The sequence below is a fragment of the Protomyctophum parallelum genome (assembly GCF_964188405.1).
Source record: "Protomyctophum parallelum genome assembly, chromosome: 8".
Classification (NCBI taxonomy): Eukaryota; Metazoa; Chordata; class Actinopteri; order Myctophiformes; family Myctophidae; genus Protomyctophum; species Protomyctophum parallelum.
The window spans coordinates 18,657,776-18,679,142 of NC_139703.1; the positions used below are offsets into that span (position 1 = coordinate 18,657,776).

Here is a 21,367-nt window from a genome sequence, read left to right on the forward strand (position 1 = left end):
CGCGTTGTGAGCTTGTAGATCGGCTATTTTCAGCATGCAACCAAGTGTAAAATGACTTATACTGGATCTCTTGTCCACTAGACCCTTCCTAACATTTTAGTCTAGTTTTTATTTGTTGACAAAATTGTCAGTATATTTAGTCTTAGTTTTAGTCATCATAGCATAGTTTTAATTTAGTTTCCATTTAGTTTTCTTCAGTGGAAAAGGTAGTCGACGAACATTTTTCGTCTTAGTTTTAGTCGACGAAAACAACACTGGCCTAAACTAAAGGTATACAAGCGTGACAGGAGAATGATGGATGTTCATATTATTTTTTCAGAGATGGGACCCCTTTTGGGGGAAAAAAATCAAACAAACTTTTTTTAAGATCAAAGTCCAACGCAGTACCACTGAAACGCCATGTTTCTGCTCACTACATAACGACCAATGGCAGCGCGGGCTCATTGTGCTGCGCGACCCTTGACCCTGACGTGTTTAAAACCATGTGACCTTTGAGCCCACCCGCTCCATGGGAACGTTCCCTGGGTTTATGGCCGTTTAACACATCTCAGATGTCGTTTAAAAAAGCCTAGTGTGTTGGTTTTACTCTGGGAGCGTCTACAAATGGACCCAAAGTCCATTTTTGTTCCAAATGACCCAAAACCTCTGTTTTGACTCTGTGTCGACGCATCTCTGTGTCGAAGCATCTCTGTGTCGCGACGCATCTCTGTGTCGAAGCATCTCTGTGTCGACGCATCTCTGTGTCGAAGCATCTCTGTGTCGACGCATCTCTGTGTCGACGCATCTCTGTGTCGACGCATCTCTGTGTCGACACATCTCTGTGTCGACGCATCTCTGTGTCGAAGCATCTCTGTGTCGACGCATCTGTGTCGACGCATCTCTGTGTCGAAGCATCTCTGTGTAGACGCATCTCTGTGTCGAAGCATCTCTGTGTAGACGCATCTCTGTGTCGAAGCATCTCTGTGTCGACGCATCTGTGTCGACGCATCTCTGTGTCGAAGCATCTCTGTGTAGACGCATCTCTGTGTCGAAGCATCTCTGTGTCGACGCATCTGTGTCGACGCATCTCTGTGTCGACGCATCTCTGTGTCGAAGCATCTCTGTGTCGACGCATCTCTGTGTCGACGCATCTCTGTGTCGACGCATCTCTGTGTCGAAGCATCTCTGTGTCGACGCATCTCTGTGTCGAAGCATCTCTGTGTCGAAGCATCTCTGTGTAGACGCATCTCTGTGTCGAAGCATCTCTGTGTCGACGCATCTGTGTCGACGCATCTCTGTGTCGACGCATCTCTGTGTCGAAGCATCTCTGTGTCGACACATCTCTGTGTCGACGCATCTCTGTGTCGAAGCATCTCTGTGTCGACGCATCTCTGTGTCGACGCATCTCTGTGTCGAAGCATCTCTGTGTCGACGCATCTCTGTGTCGACGCATCTCTGTGTCGACGCATCTGTGCTTTGAAAACCAGCTATTTAACATTTCGGACATTTATTCAGAAATCTAGTAATGTGGAATATTAAATAAAATAAAAACTGAATCCAAATACATTGAAGTATGTATTAGTACTATGCAGAAGATAGGGTACACATTTCAAGCACAACTCGATACAAAAACTGTTAACTACATAGAAGTGACTGTATGTCTCTAAATGTTTTGATGAATTGAACAATGTGGACCCTGTTGTAAACAAGTGTAATGCTTAATTGGGTCGTCCACTCACAGTTAACAGTCTTTGTATTGAGTTTGTGCTTGAAATGTACTGTAATTCTGCAAACTGTTAATAAATATTTCAATCAATCAATCAATGTGTGGATGACACCATAAACTAAGCGTATACGTTGCACTTGTTTACAACAGGGTCCACCATTTTCAATTCATCAAAACATTCAGAGACGTATACAAATATATACACTTTTATATAAACCAAAAACAGGAAATCATCAGACAAAGAGGGGAAAAGGAAAATAAAATTAAAAACATAAATCCATGTTAGTGTGGTGTCTTAAGTCACTGCAGGCGTGTGTGTGTGTGTGGTGGGTGCTGTGGGGGTCCGTGGGGGGTGCTGTGGGGGTCCGTGGTGGGTGCTGTGGGGGTCCGTGGTGGGTGCTGTGGGGGTCCGTGGTGGGTGCTGTGGGGGTCCGTGGGGGGTGCTGTGGGGGTCCGTGGTGGGTGCTGTGGGGGTCCGTGGTGGGTGCTGTGGGGGTCCGTGGTGGGTGCTGTGGGGGTCCGTGGTGGGTGCTGTGGGGGTCCGTGGTGGGTGCTGTGGGGGTCCGTGGTGGGTCCGTGGTGGGTGCTGTGGGGGTCCGTGGTGGGTGCTGTGGGGGTCCGTGGGGGGTCCGTGGTTGGTCCGTGCCATTAAAGAAAAGTTTTGAGAACAAGACCAGTACAGTTTTTTTTTTTTATTGATTGAAATATGTATTAACAGTTTGCAGAATTACAGTACATTTCAAGCACAAACTCAATAATACAAAGACTGTTAACTGTGAGTGGACGACCCAATTATGCATTACACTTGTTTACAATAGGGTCCACATTATTCAATTCATCAAAAAACCAGTGAGTCTGTCCACCACCACCACCAATGCCTTTTTACATCATATTTTAAAGGGTTTAATAATTTTTAAAATAACACACTCGCCTAGTCTCAGTGGTGGTTAAAGGACCACTCCACCACTTTTCAACCTATCTTCATATAATAGGTCTGCCCACAGCCATCCTATGAGACACAGACCGAGTAGAAAAAGAATTGCACCATTTTTTTCATGATTATTAGTGAGGACCTATTATTATATGAAGATAGGTTGAAAAGTGGTGAATTTTATTGGTCCTTTAATAATGAAGTAGCCGGCTCCTGTATAGCCATTCTAATTGGTCCTTTATGATAAAAACGGGGGGGGGGGGGGGGGGGTAATCGTGATAGTCTGTGTGTTGCCCAATAACACCACACGCACGCATCATGTACAATCGGACGCGATTGTTAGCCCCGCCCCCCGTTCCGTTGAATTCGCTCTCCCCAGTCAGTCACAGTCCAGACTCCAGAGTCTACACACAGACAGACACAGCGGTAGAAGAGGCTAGTGGTGTCTGCACTTTACAGAGGCGTGGATCCGTCTCTCTCTCTCTCTCTCTTTCTGGTTCACATAGCCTACAGAGGTCTCTCTCTCTCTGTGTCTGTGGTTCACATAGCCTACAGAGGACTCAGGAACGCTGCTGATTCAGGGTCAGATCACACAGGGAGGAGATATTATCATCATGCCGTGGTCGTGGTGGAGTTACTGGGAGACACAAGAAGAACAAGACGGGGACATATTATTATGATTATGATTATGATTATTATGATCATACACACGCCGGTGCGGCTATAAACTTAACAACACTGACTGTGATGATGGTGTGAGTGTGACACACACACACACACACACACACACACACACACACACACACACACACACACACACACACACACACACACACACACACACACACACACACACACACACACACACCGAGGGACATGATGATGATGATGACCGCGACGGAGCAGAGAGGCACCGGACCACCACCGCGGACCACCGGCGGCTCTGCACGGCTGCAGACAGCCAGCCTATAGTGTCCTCCACCCAGACAAACCAACCTGGACCTCAGTCAGTCAGCCGCTCGGCTCACCACCACCACCAGTGCATTTCTTTTTTTGTTTTTGTTTTTTACATGATCTGCTGCTTAATATATATATATATATATATATATATATATAGTTTCCACCGTGGAGGGAGCACTGTCTGGATATCATCAATGAATAGCCTATAGCTGTGGATAAATCCTCATCTTCTGCTGCTCGTTTGACTCACACTGAAAGAAGCGAAGCAAAGGGACACATAATATAATGGCGAGCAGCATGCAGGGCGACTGCTGCGTGAAGGTTTCTCTAAGGTAAGCGTGTGTGTGTGTGTGTGTGTGTGTGTGTGTGTGTGTGAGTGTGCTCAATGATGCTTTCTGCCGACCTTAACACGTTGTCTGTCTGTCTGTCTGTCTGCACGGATCCAAACCAATGATTGGTTTCTAAACCAGCCTGTTTTATGTGTCTTTCATTTCATCATGAATGTCGTCTGTGGTGGAGGTTTTAAGCACAGACAGATATTAATATTATATATATATATATATATATATATATTCCACTACGTCTGCTTGCACCAGCTTGTTATGTGTAAATGGTGGGTGGTGCTCACAGCTCAGGCACACTATATCGATAAGGCAAAATCATATGACATTATATAGCCAGGCTATTATCGGCTATACGCCTGACTGTGCAATATAACTTCCCTGACCTCTGTTTGGAGCGCATACTGTATAATCATTATTATAATGGCTTTTGTTATGCTGTTTGTGTGATCATGATGAAGATGAAGCAATAAGCTATGCTGGAGATGCATTAATTAGCATGGTGGTGGTTATGGTGACGAGGGGACAACGTGGTCAGGTAGCCCGAAACGGGGACACGAAAATGGGCGTTCCTTCCTCATGTCTAATATCCAGTCACAGGCGTGCACACAGACATTTAGAGGGGCAGGTGCTCAAGTGAAAAAAAAGGGCACCTAGCACGTGGAACCGGCCGGTTGCCTTAACCCATTCTGACCTGAGATCAGATTCTAAAAATGTACTTCAACATCCTGACAGTTTTCTGAAAAAGCAATGTTTCTATGTCAGTTGTTCTTCGATTTTTCAAAAATAGCAGACCTACAAGCTCGTAGCGCTTGTAGATCTGCTATTTTTCAATAGCTAAATACACCAAAAGGGAGCACCCCCTAGTGTCTATCTGTGCACGCCACTGCTAATATCTCTCTTTACATTGTATATGTGGTGCAGCAGGGCAGACTGGAGCATAGTGTATATTCACAGTTCACACATATCATGTTTATTATGATGGATTTTTGTGTCTATAAGATATAGACGCATTATTTAGTATTGTCTGCCTGCCTGGGAAAACATAGCCTACTGTACCTCTGTGCAAAAATAATCATGCACAAAGACATCACTTTAGTCTCTCCCATTTTGGACTGAGGCTGATTCTAAAAAAAATATATATATAAAGTCTATTCAAATCCTAAAAGTTCTGAAAAAACCCATGTTTCTATATATGTCAGTGGTGCTCAACCTTTTTCATATCGAAGACCCCCAGGAATGATCTGTATATTGAGGCTCCCGATCGACCCCCATCTGGAAATATGGTTGTTCCACTATAGGGCATGGGACCCCCCACCTATATAGAAGCAAAGATTTGAGTTAAAAAAAGTTTGCTCGCTCTGAAAGAATATATATATTCAAAGATTTGCGCCACATTTTCACGATTTTTCAAAAATCTGCATGTAGCAGATCTACAATCTCGTAGCGCGGCACCGAGTGCCGCACTACGAGCTTGTAGATCTGCTATTTATTTCTAACATAATGCTTAAAACACCCAATAGGGTTGTTCCTGCCCTGAATGGCTAGCTGTTATGAGCCATGAGTGCATGTGTCCTCCTCTCACTGGGCCTTTTGTTGAGAGGAACAGCACCCAAACTGCCACGGGGCGTTAAAAATGGATCAGGGCTTAAATGCGTCGCTATTGGAACATTATTGCTACAGTCCTTTCTGCTGTGACCGTGTGCCCTACAGGCACAGAGAGTGTTCCAGGGGGGCAGGGGGCTGAAATCCTGTAAAAATAGCAGATCTACAAGCTCAGATCTACAGATCTACAATCTCATAGCGCGCCACCGAGTGGCGCGCTACGAGCTTGTAGGTCTGCTATTTTTGAAAAATCGAAGAACGACTGACATTTTTTTTATAATCTGATCTCAGGTCAGAATGGGTTAATCAGACCAGTGGAAACCTCGTATGAATCTGATCTCAGGTCAGAATGGGATAAACGCTGCGTTGGTGGTTCTGGAGAGGGCAGTTGTTCTATACAGACGGGGTAAAAAAGGGCCAAAGGGCTGAAGAAGCCCCCCTTTGGTGTCTTATGTGTGCACGTCCCTGGGGGACGATGCTGTGCAATGAATGAATGACAAGAGGATCAGGTGCCTGCCCCCCCCCCCCCCCCCCGACAGCACTTCAATAGATAGTCATCATAGCCCTTTTGACAAAAAAAAGGGGAAGGCGTAAAACGTGGTAATTGTCGCAGCATCTGTCATTGTGTGAGGCTCTGCTTATACAGTAACGGTCGACTGAGTGGCAGCAGGCTCTCCATTATAGCTCCATTGTCTCCGGCCAGCAGTGCAGTGGTTAATTCTCAAAGGGTATGGGTGGGGGGGGGGGGGGGGGTGGGGACCCCCATGTGGTCCTTGAGTCAACCCATTCTGACCTGAGATCAGATTCATACGAGGTTTCCACTGTGACACACTGGTCTGATTATCAACCCATTCTGACCTGTGATCAGATTCTAAAAATGTCAGTCGCTCTTCGATTTTTCAAAAAATAGCAGACCTACAAGCTCGTAGCGCGTCACTCGGTGGCGCGCTATGGGCTTGTAGATCTGCTATTTTTCAATAGCTAAAGCATAACTTAATGCTAACACCAAAATGGGTTCCCGTTCAGAATGGGTTAAAGGAGAATTCCATGCTAGAAGGCTTTCTTATACCTTTATTTGTAGTTGTTACGTCCCCACCAAAGAGGTCCAGGTGTTATTTGTAGTTGTTACGTCCCCACCAAAGAGGTCCAGGTGTTATTTGTAGTCGTTACGTCCCCACCAAAGAGGTCCAGGTGTTATTTGTAGTTGTTACGTCCCCACCAAAGAGGTCCAGGTGTTATTTGTAGTTGTTACGTCCCCACCAAAGAGGTCCAGGTGTTATTTGTAGTTGTTACGTCTCCACCAAAGAGGTCCAGGTGTTATTTGTAGTTGTTACGTCTCCACCAAAGAGGTCCAGGTGTTATTTGTAGTTGTTACGTCTCCACCAAAGAGGTCCAGGTGTTATTTGTAGTTGTTACGTCTCCACCAAAGAGGTCCAGGTGTTATTTGTAGTTGTTACGTCTCCACCAAAGAGGTCCAGGTGTTATTTGTAGTTGTTACGTCTCCACCAAAGAGGTCCAGGTGTTATTTGTAGTTGTTACGTCTCCACCAAAGAGGTCCAGGTGTTATTTGTAGTTGTTACGTCCCCACCAAAGAGGTCCAGGTGTTATTTGTAGTTGTTACGTCCCCACCAAAGAGGTCCAGGTGTTATTTGTAGTTGTTACGTCCCCACCAAAGAGGTCCAGGTGTTATTTGTAGTTGTTATGTCCCCAACAAAGAGGTCCAGGTGTTATTTATAGTTGTTACGTCCCCACCAAAGAGGTCCAGGTGTTATTTGTAGTTGTTACGTCCCCAACAAAGAGGTACTACCATAAGCCCGTATACATGAATTGCATTGAATTGAATGGGAATTGAATGGGGCTATGGGGTGTTGTGCTAATTAGCTTATTTCCATCGCTCAAAATTACATTTTTTTTTGTATATACCCTCTCTTCATAATGTAAATAATATCCCAAGCGGCACACTTTACTACTTATTTAGATGCAAATAAGTGAATTGTTGTTACTTCTACTTACTAGTTGTTGTTACTTCCACACCAGGAGGGAATTAGGGCGGTGTGCTGCAGTTTGATCCCAAGCTTTTTACTGCTGCCTGGGGCCAAGTGGCAGTTGTCAGTCAGTCAGTCAGTCAGCCAGCCAGCCAGCTAGTCAGTCAGCCTGTCAGTCAGTCAGTCAGTCAGTCAGTCAGTCAGCTGCTAACTAGCCTCGATACCCAGGCTTTCATTTCGTCTGCGCGAAAGATGAAAGCCTGGAAAAAGCCGTGGACTGAACCAGTCTAAAAGTGGGAGTCAACCCTTCCGGGTGGGCGTCGCTCTAAATGATGTGACGTAGCGCTGCACTAGGGGGGAGAGGAGGGGCCGGGGGTGACGGACAGATCGATGAGATCCAATCAGGGTGCGCGCATTTCTGAGGCGCGACCCTCCCATCTAGGCCAGAAATGTCTCTGCTTAGGTCAGGCTAGCTGCTAACTGGCTTTCCTTTGTGCTTGCTCACAATACCGAACAAAAATAGAGGAAGTGGGCCAGGTCGGTCGGGTGTCAGTTACTCTGAAACGGGGAAAAGAAAAGGGGAAGAGAAGAGAAAGCAGAAATGATGACAGCTGGTGGACGGGGTGGAGGCGGAGTTGAAGAGTCATTTATTTATTGACGTGTGTTGACTGAATGCTATTGAGGTCACACTCATCATCATAGATGGATAGATGGATGGATGGATAGATAGGCCATTGTTGAAGTAACACTGGATGAGTGAAGGTGACAGTTATTGATCGTCTCTGTCATCACGCACGCACGCACGCACGGTCATCATGCACGCACACACGCGTGAACGGTCATCACGCACGCACACACACACACACGACAATTTCCAATTTAGGTATTTAGCGGATACTTTTAATCCAGTGCAATTTACAGTAATTCTGACCACAATGTTTGATTTAGTCTTTTGAATAGCACAGCATTTACTTTTAGTCCTATTTTTCTTTTTGTCATCTGAAATTGATTGCGGTATAGTCTTCTTAGTCGACTAAAGATCCAAATCTTATAGTCTTTTAGTCTGACTCTTGGTCAACCAAATGAACGCCACAACAAGAACAACACTTAGGAAACACATCGAATGCATGTGTGACCAGATGACCAGATCGAATGCATGTGTGACCATCTGACCAGCTGACCAGCTGACCATCTGACCAGCTGACCAGCGGCCTGCCTGTCTTGGTTCTGTTGTGATGCTAAGCGCTAGCGCTGGCGAAGGCAGGGTAATGGTGGCGTGAGGCCTACAGTATTAAAATGGTCTTTAGATAATGCGCCGATGTACCCTGCAATGGTGTAAGTCACTTATACTGTAGTGTATGTTGGTATATGTTTACTGTTTATTTGTTTATTTAGATCCCCATTAGCTACTGCCTTAGCAGCAGCTACTCTTCCTGGGGTCCAACACACAAAATACATTACAATTTACATCACATTAAATAGATTTTACAAGACTGTTGAGTGCACTTAAAACAAAGCATCTGGGGCCCCCCCCCCCCGAAATCATGTGGGGGTGACCTATTGAACTATAAAAGAAAATGCATGCACGCACGCACGCACGCACGCACGCACAGTCGCGCACACACACACACAGTCACACACACACACACACACACACGAGTCAAGTCAACAACATCATAGTCTAGAGCAGGGGTTTTCAACTGGTTTTGACCCAGGAACCACCATTCTGACTAGGAGCAGCCTGGGGACCACCACTGTTGTGTCGGGTGGGTCCATCGTAGATCTACGATGGACCCACCCCGACACAACAGTGGTGGGGCATTCATGCACCATATGGGTTAAGATTGTTTTTGTTTTCTTCTTACTTGTTACTCACTAATCACACTAATCACAGGCTACATTCATGAGCTGGACAAAAAAAGTATTCTATTATCACATTTTTTACAACATGGCTCCTCTGCTACATGGTTCCTCTGCTACATGGCTCCTCTGCTACATGGTTCCTCATGGCTCTGAGCAGTGTTGTTTTCGTCAACTAAAACTAAGACGAAAAATGTTCGTCGACTACCTTTTTCCACTGACAAAAACAAATGGAAACTAAATAAACTAAGCTACGTTGACTAAAACTAAGACTAAATATACTGACAATTTCGTCGACAAATAAAAACTAGACTAAAATGTTAGTAATGGACTAGTGGACAAGAGATCCAGTATAAGTCATTTTACACTTGGTTGCAAGTGTAAAAACACTCATTATACGACGGCATCAAGACCCGCCACAATACATTTTAGTCGACTAAATCAACTGTAGATTTAGTCGACTAAAATCTTATGACATTTAGACGACTAAAACTAGACTAACACTAAGACATTCCAGATGACTAAAATGTGACTAAAACTAAATGAAGTTTCAGTCCAAAGACTATGACTAAACTAAAATAGAAATCTGCTGCCAAAAACAACACTGGCTCTGAGTACTGACTGAGCACATTCATTTACTCCCTGGTAGATCTGTGTGTGTGTGTGTGTGTGCACCCTATTATTTACTACATGCTCTGTATGTGATACTAAGACGTAGCTGTGTGCATGTGCGCGCACGCACGTGTGTGTGTGTGTGTGTGTGTGTGTGTGACAGGAAATGGGAAGCACAGAAATAAACCAGCAGAGCGGGATATAGCTTCCTGCAGAGTGTAGGGATGGTTTTCCCAACGACCTCCAAAACACGTCTCCTTTTCCCTGGGAAAAGTTGGCTGTTGATAAGAGGGGGGGGGGGTGTAATTGCTCCCACATTGCTGCTGCCCCCCCCCCCCCTCTGCGTTAGGTGTGTGTGTGTGTGTGTGTTTGTGTGTGTGTGTACGCGTGCACAGAGGGCAAAATACAGTGTTGATGGGGAGCCCCCCCTACACACACACACACACGCACACAGTCTGTGTCGCCTGCATCCATTTCCTGACAGTCTGACAGCTTTTCCCTAAACAATGTCTGATAGAGCCAATGACATGACCTATACGACACGCACGCACGCAATGCACGCAACGCACGCACGCAATGCATGCAACGCACGCACACACGCACGCACACACGCACTCACGCAATGCACGCACGCACGCAATGCACGCAATGCACGCAATGCACGCAATGCACGCAACACACGCACGCAACACACGCACGCAACACACGCAACGCACGCACGCATGCACGCACGCACGCACGCAATGCACGCAACGCACGCACGCACGGTTTCACTTCCACAGCCCCCAAGGTTTCCTCTATACTTCCTGTTGGTAGCATCTTGAGTGCTGCAATGCATTGGCTCAACATTGTGTGTGCGTGTGCGTGTGCGTGTGCGTGTGCGTGTGCGTGTGCGTGTGCGTGTGCGTGTGCATGTGCGTGTGTGTGTGTGTGTGGGCTAGCGCTGTACATAACGTTTAGTTACGAGTAGCAATGGAGACATTGACTTTGCATGGAACATTTCCCTTAGTCACAAACAAAGTGGTTGGTTTTCATAATACAAAGTTTTGCTATAATTGAATTGAAATTGAAATCCTGAAAAGTTGTTCATTTAATTTCAAATGCATTTAGTTATAGGTTATTCATGTAACTTAAATGCAAATACATTGGACATGAAAAAAAAGACTGTATAGCATTCTAATACTAAAGTACAAGTAATTCAAGTGGGTCGTGTTGTGGGAATTGTAACAGCTGAAATCAATCATATTATATCAGTATTCGCCAACTCTTGTCGTGACAAATCATGACAACACACACAATATTTTGGACAAAACAAATAATTAATTACATAGAAGAAAAACAACAAAAGAAAGTGTTTTTTTCTAGTTTCTAATTCTTTGTTTGGCCCGAAGAAATTGTGTTTGTTGTCATGATTTGTCACGACAAGAGTTGGCTTTGTGGAGGGGAAAGGAACTGGTTGGAATAACGTGTTCCTTCCACGCGCTACGTCCAACCAGGGAAACTCCCCCCTGTGAGGTGTAAAGGAGCAACTTGGACAGTCAGGCATGAAGGAAGCATGAGTTCAAGTCCGTTGCTCCCCCCTTGTCCCCCATATATGGGGACTAGCTTGGTGGAGGGTGTGTAGAGCCCAGGATCACATTAGATGATTGACACAGGGGTGAAAAATGGGTTACAAAATTGTGGGATAAAAATATATATTATAAAAAGAGTTGGCTTTGTCCAGCGGCGTATAAACGTCTTTAAATAAACACTTTCTGAAATGTCTATGAGGAAAATGAACGGAGAATCATTTCCTGGGGCCCTGGTGGTAGGGGGCGGGACTGCGACGCTCTATATAGTCGTCTCTCCATAATGTTCTCTCTCAAATTCATGCATGGTAAAAGGAACGTAATTAACACTCCAGACTCCAGTCACGAGCCTTCTCTCCACTCACTCAGTCGCGCCGCTAAGTGAACCGTCATGGTGTGTGTGTGTGTTTGTGTGTGCATCCGTGCGTGCGCGTGCGTGCGTGTGTGTGTGTGTGTATATAAATAGCCCCAAAGACAAAGCTGTGTTTAGTGCTGTGTGGTCTTTGACCCCGTGACCTCTCATACTCCACTCAGCCTTTCACTCTGCAGACGAGAAGTCCCGAAAAGTCCCCTGATTTCTATGAGCGCCGTATGCTGTATAGTGCTGTATAGCACGCCGAAAAGAGCTTGTAGATCTGCTATTTTTTGGCAAAGCATGAATTTCATAATATCCTATACCCGTGGGGTTTGAGGTTGGGGGGGGGGGGGGGGCTCCATTTTATACTGCCTATAGCTAATGCAGAAAGCCTGTTTGTTGAGCACGAGGATGTATGTCGCGGGTGGGGGCGTTCCCAGAGGGGCGTTCCCAGAGTGCCGGGCCTGCAGGTTCTGTGGTTCCTGGCGAGCCGCCCCACGTCCGAAACGGTCACTCTCTCTCTCTCTCTCTCTCTCTCTCTCTCTCTCTCTCACAAGTAACACTGTGGTATTATCTCTCTCCCCCTCTCTCTCTTGCATGCTCGCATGCACGCTCCACATTTGTAATTAGCAAATTACTCTCTCTGTATCTATCTCAACAGCGATGCCTTTGCACCCTAAACAGATAGACAGACAGACAGACAGACATACGTAGGGACAGACATGGCTGTTCCTTGAAGTGGTTTGCACCACGTAAAAAAAACTGTTGCCCAAACCACACACACCGATGCAACAGAAACAGTTTTAACTCATTTTGGGGCGGGGGGAACCCCTTTTGGTGTTAGCATTTATGTTATGCTTTAGCCATTGAAAAATAGCAGATCTACAAGCTCATAGCGCGCCACTCGGTGGCGCGCTATGAGCTTGTAGATCTGCTATTTTTCAATTAAGAGCTTGTAGGTCTGCTATTTTTGAAAAATCGAAGAACGACTGACATAGAAACATAGCTTTTTTTCAGAAAACTGTCAGGATGTAGAAGACGTTTTTTAGAATCTGATCTCAGGTCAGAATGAGGTTAATGATGCAACTGGAACCGTTTTAAGGACATCCTCCTTGCAACTGCCATTCGGTTTCATCATACATGCAAATCCTTACTGTACAACCGTCTGGCTGCAAGGATTTGCATGGCGAGTCGTTGGTGTGGTTCAGGTCTCAAATGGGCTAATTGACCACGCTAGACCTGTACTACTGTACCTACTGTACACTAGACCTGTACTACTGTACCTACTGTACACTAGACCTGTACTACTGTACCTACTGTACACTAGACCTGTACTACTGTACCTACTGTACACTTGTAGTGGAATCTGTGGACATATGCTCAAAACCAAATCACAACAATGAATAATGAGGCAACACAAGAAGTCTGAGTTATAGAGTATAGAGATTTTACTCGAGCAAGGAGACAAGACTTACATGAACCAACCCCATGTATGGAAACCCCAGTCTGACTCCCAGAGTCTCAACAAGAGACAGCTTTTATAGCTCTTCTCTTCTCCCACACGACAACCCCCAACATAGCCACAAGGCATTCACCACATGGGACAGTGACGTCATAAAACACTTGGAGTATTCTTACAATGTTTATCTCTAAACTTCCACGACATTACCCCACTTTTAAACATTTAAAAACTCATAAACACCATTTTATCAGTACATTGCAGATGCAGGCAAAAACCTGGAACACAAAATAAACACTCACTCATATCGTACGGGCAGGCGAAAAACCCCTTTTCATACAACATTATCTCGTAACGTTCTGGGAAAATTCCTACACCGGCCTATCTCATAAGAGAAAACGACCACCACATGGCTTACGACATGATAAAAACATAAAATCAACAACATAGTATATACAACAAAACACATCAGAATACACAGGTATTCAGGCACAAACATAAATCAATAAACAAATAAGGCAACGCCAAATTAAACATACAATAACCGTTGCCGACATTGGACCCAAGAAAACATCTCAGCACCATAGTGTGTCCATTCAGAATTGTCCATCAGCCCACTTTGAGGAGCAAGCCAAGTCTTTTTAGTTCTTTCACAATGTGCAGGGCCCAGACATGTTGCGAATTTGCAGATTGGCCATTTTCAACAGAACAGCACACGTCCCGGCTTCTCAAAAGACCAGAAATTGTCACCCCACAGGTGACATTCCTGGGGCACATGACCGCACATGATCGCCGGATTCAGAGTTCAGAGTGCTAACAGCACTCTCATTTAGGACCCTCAGTGTCATAGTAGCAGACATGATCGCACATCATCATCATCATCATCATCATCATTCATGTTGTCGTCTTCATAGGATCATATGGAGCTGGAAAAAAACATACTACAAACCAATTTTTTAAAAGGCCTACTCTATCTAGTCTATCTAGAGTGTTGACGGTGGACTCAACACTTTGTAATATGACGGGAATATGATAATACTTTTAACATGGACACATATATATATACCAGTCAGCTGTTACTTTATAGACTGTTGATTCCTTACTTACAGAAGGTGTAAGTGGCACCTTGACTTATTCAGCCTGCTTTTTTACTAGCCTACCCTGCTCCTGATTTTGTCATAACAAGAGCCAGCCATGACAATATAACTACAATATAACATACAGCAGTATCAAGGAAATCTCTTCAGAACATCAAAATGTTGCATTTAATACTTACAGATCTGATTTCCACAATCCAATGATACTCTTTCCTGCAATCACAGCAATATATATACACTTTCGACGCGCATGCACAATTAGGTTAGCCATTCCATTAGTAATCATGCTACACACATGTGAGGGATCAATAAATCAATCTCATGACACAACACGCATCTGCTCGCCTCCTCCTTCTTGGACCTAATCATAAACTGAATCAAAACATAACATTTGTACAGGAAACACACATGTATTTCCATACTTTGTCTTTATTTCCGGGGCGTCCCCCACACATCAGAATCTTACTCACAGGCCTCATCACGGACTCAATTTTACTGCCTTCCTATTAGAGCATCACGACCGTGATCCACTATTATTCCCTGTTTTTATTATTTTCCCGGATATTTCCCTATGATGACACAAAACAGCTTACAGAGCATCAACCATTATTTTAAAAATGTTCACACCGGCCATATGTATGTCAGATCAACAGAGGTCCATGTACTGCTAAAACCCTTCCCTAACTTAGTTCTATCTAATCTGTGGTATACAGCCCCTTATCGGACCTTTTGAATAATCGAACAATGTATAACTCATAAATATAAGCCTAGCCTATTTTTAATAAGCCTAGCTTATTCCGGCTTGATCATATTCTGACCATGTAAACAGGTTATCCTAGTACAGTATGTTTTACATTTAACTCACACAATAGTAGTCATAATCACTATTATTTTCTTGTCCTGATGTCAGTGTCTTTCCCTTATTTATTTTACTTATTTAAATTGCATCGCTCTTACTAATGAGCATTTGCCTGTCATAGACATGCACAGAGCAAGTTCAGTCAGGGAACCTCAGTCAGCGCTCTGGCCGTTAATTGGACCACTGCAGCATCAGGCTCTCATCCACATGATTCACTCAGCCAATCACAGCTCACCCAATCTCTCATACCGGCTATTTTAACCAAAGGTTTTGCATTCATCCTCCTTCTTGCTCGCTTACTGTTGTTGTATCAGCGTGCTGCTGTCACACAACCTGCACTCAATTCTGCTTGCTTATTGCTGTTGTATCAGCGTGCTGCTGTCATACAACCTGCTCACCCACCTTTCGTTTTGGATCTACTGTTTAGGTACGGGGGTTTCAGAGTCCCTATGGTCGGGACTGATGCGCTTGACCTGAGTACCTAAAAAAAACAGATCCAATACATCGCCAAACCATAACAGATATATTGCATTGATTATCTTACATCAATAAATATATATATTACATCCTCCTTGAGTTGTCTGACTGAACTGTATTGAAGTTCCGCTTCTGTGACACACATTACACTAATACTATTCAAATCACTTGTTATTTAACAAAACTATGCCTCAATATACTGTACTTATCCTAATTCATTCTTTAACCGATCCAATACAATGTAGGGTTTGACTGATTTTACACTGTTCCATTTCTACAGATTCCCAACATGACCTATATGACTGCAGTAGAATCTTAACTGCCATCTTCTTATTTGAGTGAGCGTCGTACTGCACACACATATGATCTATTTCTTATTTAGTACTGTACTATTGAACTCTGACCAATTCAGTTCAGTGGCCTTGTGGTTAGGTGAAACTGAGAGGTCGGGGTTCAATCCCCGGCCGGGTCATACCAAATGACACACACTAGCGTCATGTCCAGGTGGTGTACTTGTACATCAAATGCCTCACGCTACAGAAACAGGAGTTAAGCTCCTGGGCCTTATGGCCTCATGGCTCAGCAAGCCTAGCTCTGAGCACTGCAGCTGATTATGCCTTGAACAAGTTGTAAAATCATTAACATTCAGGAGGGGGGGTTTTACTGTCTTTACTCGAGCAAGGAGACAAGACTTACATGAACCAACCCCATGTATGGAAACCCCAGTCTGACTCCCAGAGTCTCAACAAGAGACAGCTTTTATAGCTCTTCTCTTCTCCCACACGACAACCCCCAACATAGCCACAAGGCATTCACCACATGGGACAGTGACGTCATAAAACACTTGGAGTATTCTTACAATGTTTATCTCTAAACTTCCACGACACACTAGACCTGTACTACTGTACCTACTGTACACTAGACCTGTACTACTGTACCTACTGTCCACTAGACCTGTACTACTGTACCTACTGTCCACTAGACCTGTACTACTGTACCTACTGTACACTAGACCTGTACCACTGTACCTACTGTACACTAGACCTGTACTACTGTACCTACTGTACACTAGACCTGTACTACTGTACCTACTGTACACTAGACCTGTACTACTGTACCTACTGTACACTAGACCTGTACTACTGTACCTACTGTACACTAGACCTGTCCTACTGTACCTACTGTACACTAGACCTGTCCTACTGTACCTACTGTACACTAGACCTGTACTACTGTACCTACTGTACACTAGACCTGTACTACTGTACCTACTGTACACTAGACCTGTACTACTGTACCTACTGTACACTAGACCTGTCCTACTGTACCTACTGTACACTAGACCTGTCCTACTGTACCTACTGTACACTAGACCTGTACTACTGTACCTATACTGTACACTAGACCTGTACTACTGTACCTACTGTACACTAGACCTGTACTACTGTACCTACTGTACACTAGACCTGTACTACTGTACCTACTGTACACTAGACCTGTACTACTGTACCTACTGTACACTAGACCTGTACTACTGTACCTACTGTACACTAGACCTGTACTACTGTACCTACTGTACACTAGACCTGTACTACTGTACCTACTGTACACTAGACCTGTACTACTGTACCTACTGTACACTAGACCTGTACTACTGTACCTACTGTACACTAGACCTGTACCACTGTACCTACTGTACACTAGACCTGTACTACTGTACCTACTGTACACTAGACCTGTACTACTGTACCTACTGTACACTAGACCTGTACTACTGTACCTACTGTACACTAGACCTGTACTACTGTACCTACTGTACACTAGACCTGTCCTACTGTACCTACTGTACACTAGACCTGTACTACTGTACCTACTGTACACTAGACCTGTACTACTGTACCTATACTGTACACTAGACCTGTACTACTGTACCTACTGTACACTAGACCTGTACTACTGTACCTACTGTACACTAGACCTGTACTACTGTACCTACTGTACACTAGACCTGTACTACTGTACCTACTGTACACTAGACCTGTCCTACTGTACCTACTGTACACTAGACCTGTACTACTGTACCTACTGTACACTAGACCTGTACTACTGTACCTACTGTACACTAGACCTGTACTACTGTACCTACTGTACACTAGACCTGTACTACTGTACCTACTGTACACTAGACCTGTACTACTGTACCTACTGTACACTAGACCTGTACTACTGTACCTACTGTACACTAGACCTGTACTACTGTACCTACTGTACACTAGACCTGTACTACTGTACCTACTGTACACTAGACCTGTACTACTGTACCTACTGTACACTAGACCTGTACGTGCCCATCGGTCTACTGTACACTAGACCTGTACGTGCCCATCGGTCTACTGTACACTAGACCTGTACGTGCCCATCGGCCTACTGTACACTAGACCTGTACGTGCCCATCGGTCTACTGTACACTAGACCTGTACGTGCCCATCGGTCTACTGTACACTAGACCTGTACGTGCCCATCGGTCTACTGTACACTAGACCTGTACGTGCCCATCGGTCTACTGTACACTAGACCTGTACGTGCCCATCGGCCACCGGCCTACTTGGGAACGATGCAACTTGGGAGCCTAATAATACCCGTTGTCAGCGTGCCAAGGACCCCCCCCCCCCTCCCTCCCTCAGCTTGCATAGTATCTGCTATTTCTGAGCGCTGTGTGCTGGTTCTATAAACGATATACTGTTCTGTTCCAGATAGATTTTCTGCAGCGGCTAAATCTAAAGTGAATGCTTGGCAGGTTTTAATCGGTTTAAGTCGGATTTCATGTGGGAAGAGTTAAAGGAAAGGAAAAGAGCACGATTTTGTAACCCATTTTTCACCCCTGTGTCAATCATCTAATGTGATCCTGGGCTCTACACACAATCCACCAACCTAGTCCCCATATATGGGGGACAAGGAGAGAGCAACGGACTTGAACTCATGCTTCCTTCATGCCTGAGTGTCCAAGTTGCTCCTTTACACCTGACAGGGGGTAGTTTCCCTGGTTGGACGTAGCGCGTGGAAGGAACACGTTATTCCGACCAGTTCCTTTCCCCTCCATCAGGCGCCCCGGCTGGCCAGGGGGAGGCAGTATAGAGACCAGTTCCTTTCCCCTCCATCAGGCGCCCCGGCTGGCCAGGGGGAGGCAGTATAGAGACCAGTTCCTTTCCCCTCCATCAGGCGCCCCCTGCTGGCCAGGGGGAGGCAGTATAGAGGCCAGTTCCTTTCCCCTCCATCAGACGCCCCGGCTGGCCAGGGGGAGGCAGTATAGAGGCCAGTTCCTTTCCCCTCCATCAGGCGCCCCCTGCTGGCCAGGGCAACTGCGAACTGTCTTAACCCATTTTACACATGAGGACAGTTTTCTGAAAAACCCTATAGGTTTCTATGTGTCGGTGATTCTCAAACATTTTCGTGTCAAGGATCCCCAGAATTATCTGTAATTGGTCGCCGACCCCCATCTGAATAAATATGTTGTTATTCCAGGGACCCCCCCCCCCCCCCCAGAAGCAAAGATTTGAGTTAAAAAAAGTTCGCTCTGAAAGAATATACATTCAAAGACTTGCGCCACATTTTCACGATTTTTCAAAAATAGCAGACCTACCACCAGTCTGACCTGTTTCCTGTGTGTGGAAACAGGTCCTCTATCTATCCCATTCTGACCTGAGATCAGATTCATACGAGGTTTCCACTGGACACACACTGGTCTGATTAACCCATTCTGACCTGAGATCAGATTCTAAAAATGTCAGTCGTTCTTTGATTTTTCAAAAATAGCAGACCTACAATTTACAATTTACAATTTAGGCATTTAGCAGACGCTCTTAATCCAGAGCGACTTACATTTAGGCAAGAACAAAAGCATGGGAATACATCACATAAAAGCATTTATCATGAAACATGCGTAAGCTAAGAAGGTAACAGTGGAATATCTATATGATGAAACTATACATACACTATACATAATAAACTATACATATTCACTACTATGCTATACATATGTACTATGGCGTGCTAAGACTATATACAATACAATTATAGTGCTGTCTACATAACATGCTGTCTAAGTCAAATGCTATCTACGCCAACAGAAGCTCGTATAGCACGCCACAGAGTGGCGCGCTATACGAGCTTGTAGATCTGCTATTTTTCAATAGCTAAAGCATACAGTAGCATGATGCTAACACCAAAAAGGGGTTCCACCTTCCCGCCCCAAAATGGGATAATCCCAACACTACGTGGGTCCAGTCCAACTGAATCAGCTGCTTTTTAAGCCTCTGTTGACCAGAGACACACACACACGCACACGCACACGCACACGCACACACTCCAGTACAGTATAGTGATTAAGCTACTCAGCACTGAAGGTGATTAACAACAGCCAGCTGGGCCAATATCCCAACGTGTCTGCACTGCAGCAGGCACGCACGCACGCACGCACGCACGCACGGTCGCACGCACGCACGCACGGTCGCACACACGCACACACTCACGGTCCCACGCACGCATGCACGGTCACACGCTTGCATGCACGCATGCATTGGGGAACCACATCTATACCAACGTCAAGTAATAGTAAACGTTTACTCACGTCAGGGCAGTGGTCTTTAAAGTTCAAGTCAAAACCTATATGCATAATGTATATACATAATGTATGCATAATGTATCTATCCAATATGTATCCAATATATAACCGTCTCCATGTTATCATCTATATTTCTGTTCATGCATGATTCGCCTCCGTATTGGGATATGAAGGGTCAGTATTTTATTCTGTTAACCCATTTAGGCCTGACGACGTCGACATTTTTAAAAATGTCTTCTAAATAATGACACCTTTCTGAAAAACCTCATGTTTCTGCTCAATATTTCATGTCAAGGACCCCAAAAATTATATGTAATTTAATTGCAGGCCACCGACCCCCATGTAGTTCCAGGGACCCCCCCCCCCCCCCCAGAAGCACATATTTGAGTTAAAAACGTTTTGCTCTGAAAGAATATATATTCAAAGATGTACGCCACATTTTCGCGATTTTTCAAAAATAGCAGACCGCTCGTGTGCTATGAGCTTGTAGATCTGCTATTTATGAAAAATAGCAGACCTAGATCTCACAAAACTACGTATGTAATTGGCCGCCGACCCCCATCTGAAAATATGTAGTTCCAGGGACCCCCCCCCCCCACCCCCCCCCCCCCCCAGAAGTACATATTTGAGTTAAAAACGTTTGCTCTGGAAGAATATACAGTATATTCAAAGATTTGCGCCACATTTTCGCGATTTCTCAAAAATAGCAGACCTACCAGCTCTACCAGCAGATCTACAAGCTCGTAGCGCGCCACCGAGTGGCGCGCTACGAGCTTGTAGATCTGCTATTTTTCAATAGCTAAAGTATAACGTGACGCTTAAAACACCAAAAGGGCTTCCCTCACACAATGGATTAATTACAATCCTGTTGAAGAGAGAGTATTTTAAGAAATTAGTATTCATGACGTTGCAACAAAGAGGCAACAACGAGG

At 44.8% G+C, this 21,367-nt stretch overlaps 1 protein-coding gene across 1 annotated transcript in view; it reads left to right on the forward strand.

Moving 5' to 3' along the window:
* Positions 1-3,833: 3,833 nt before the first annotated feature.
* Positions 3,834-21,367, forward strand: part of LOC310862944 (kinesin-like protein KIF21B) — a gene marked incomplete at its 3' end in the record, with an annotated part of 131,202 nt that continues 113,668 nt past the window's right edge. Inside the window, 1 exon segment of the mRNA XM_083771067.1 lies at positions 3,834-3,928. Within this exon segment, the coding sequence (XP_083627193.1) occupies positions 3,882-3,928 (47 nt within the window). The 5' untranslated portion in view covers positions 3,834-3,881.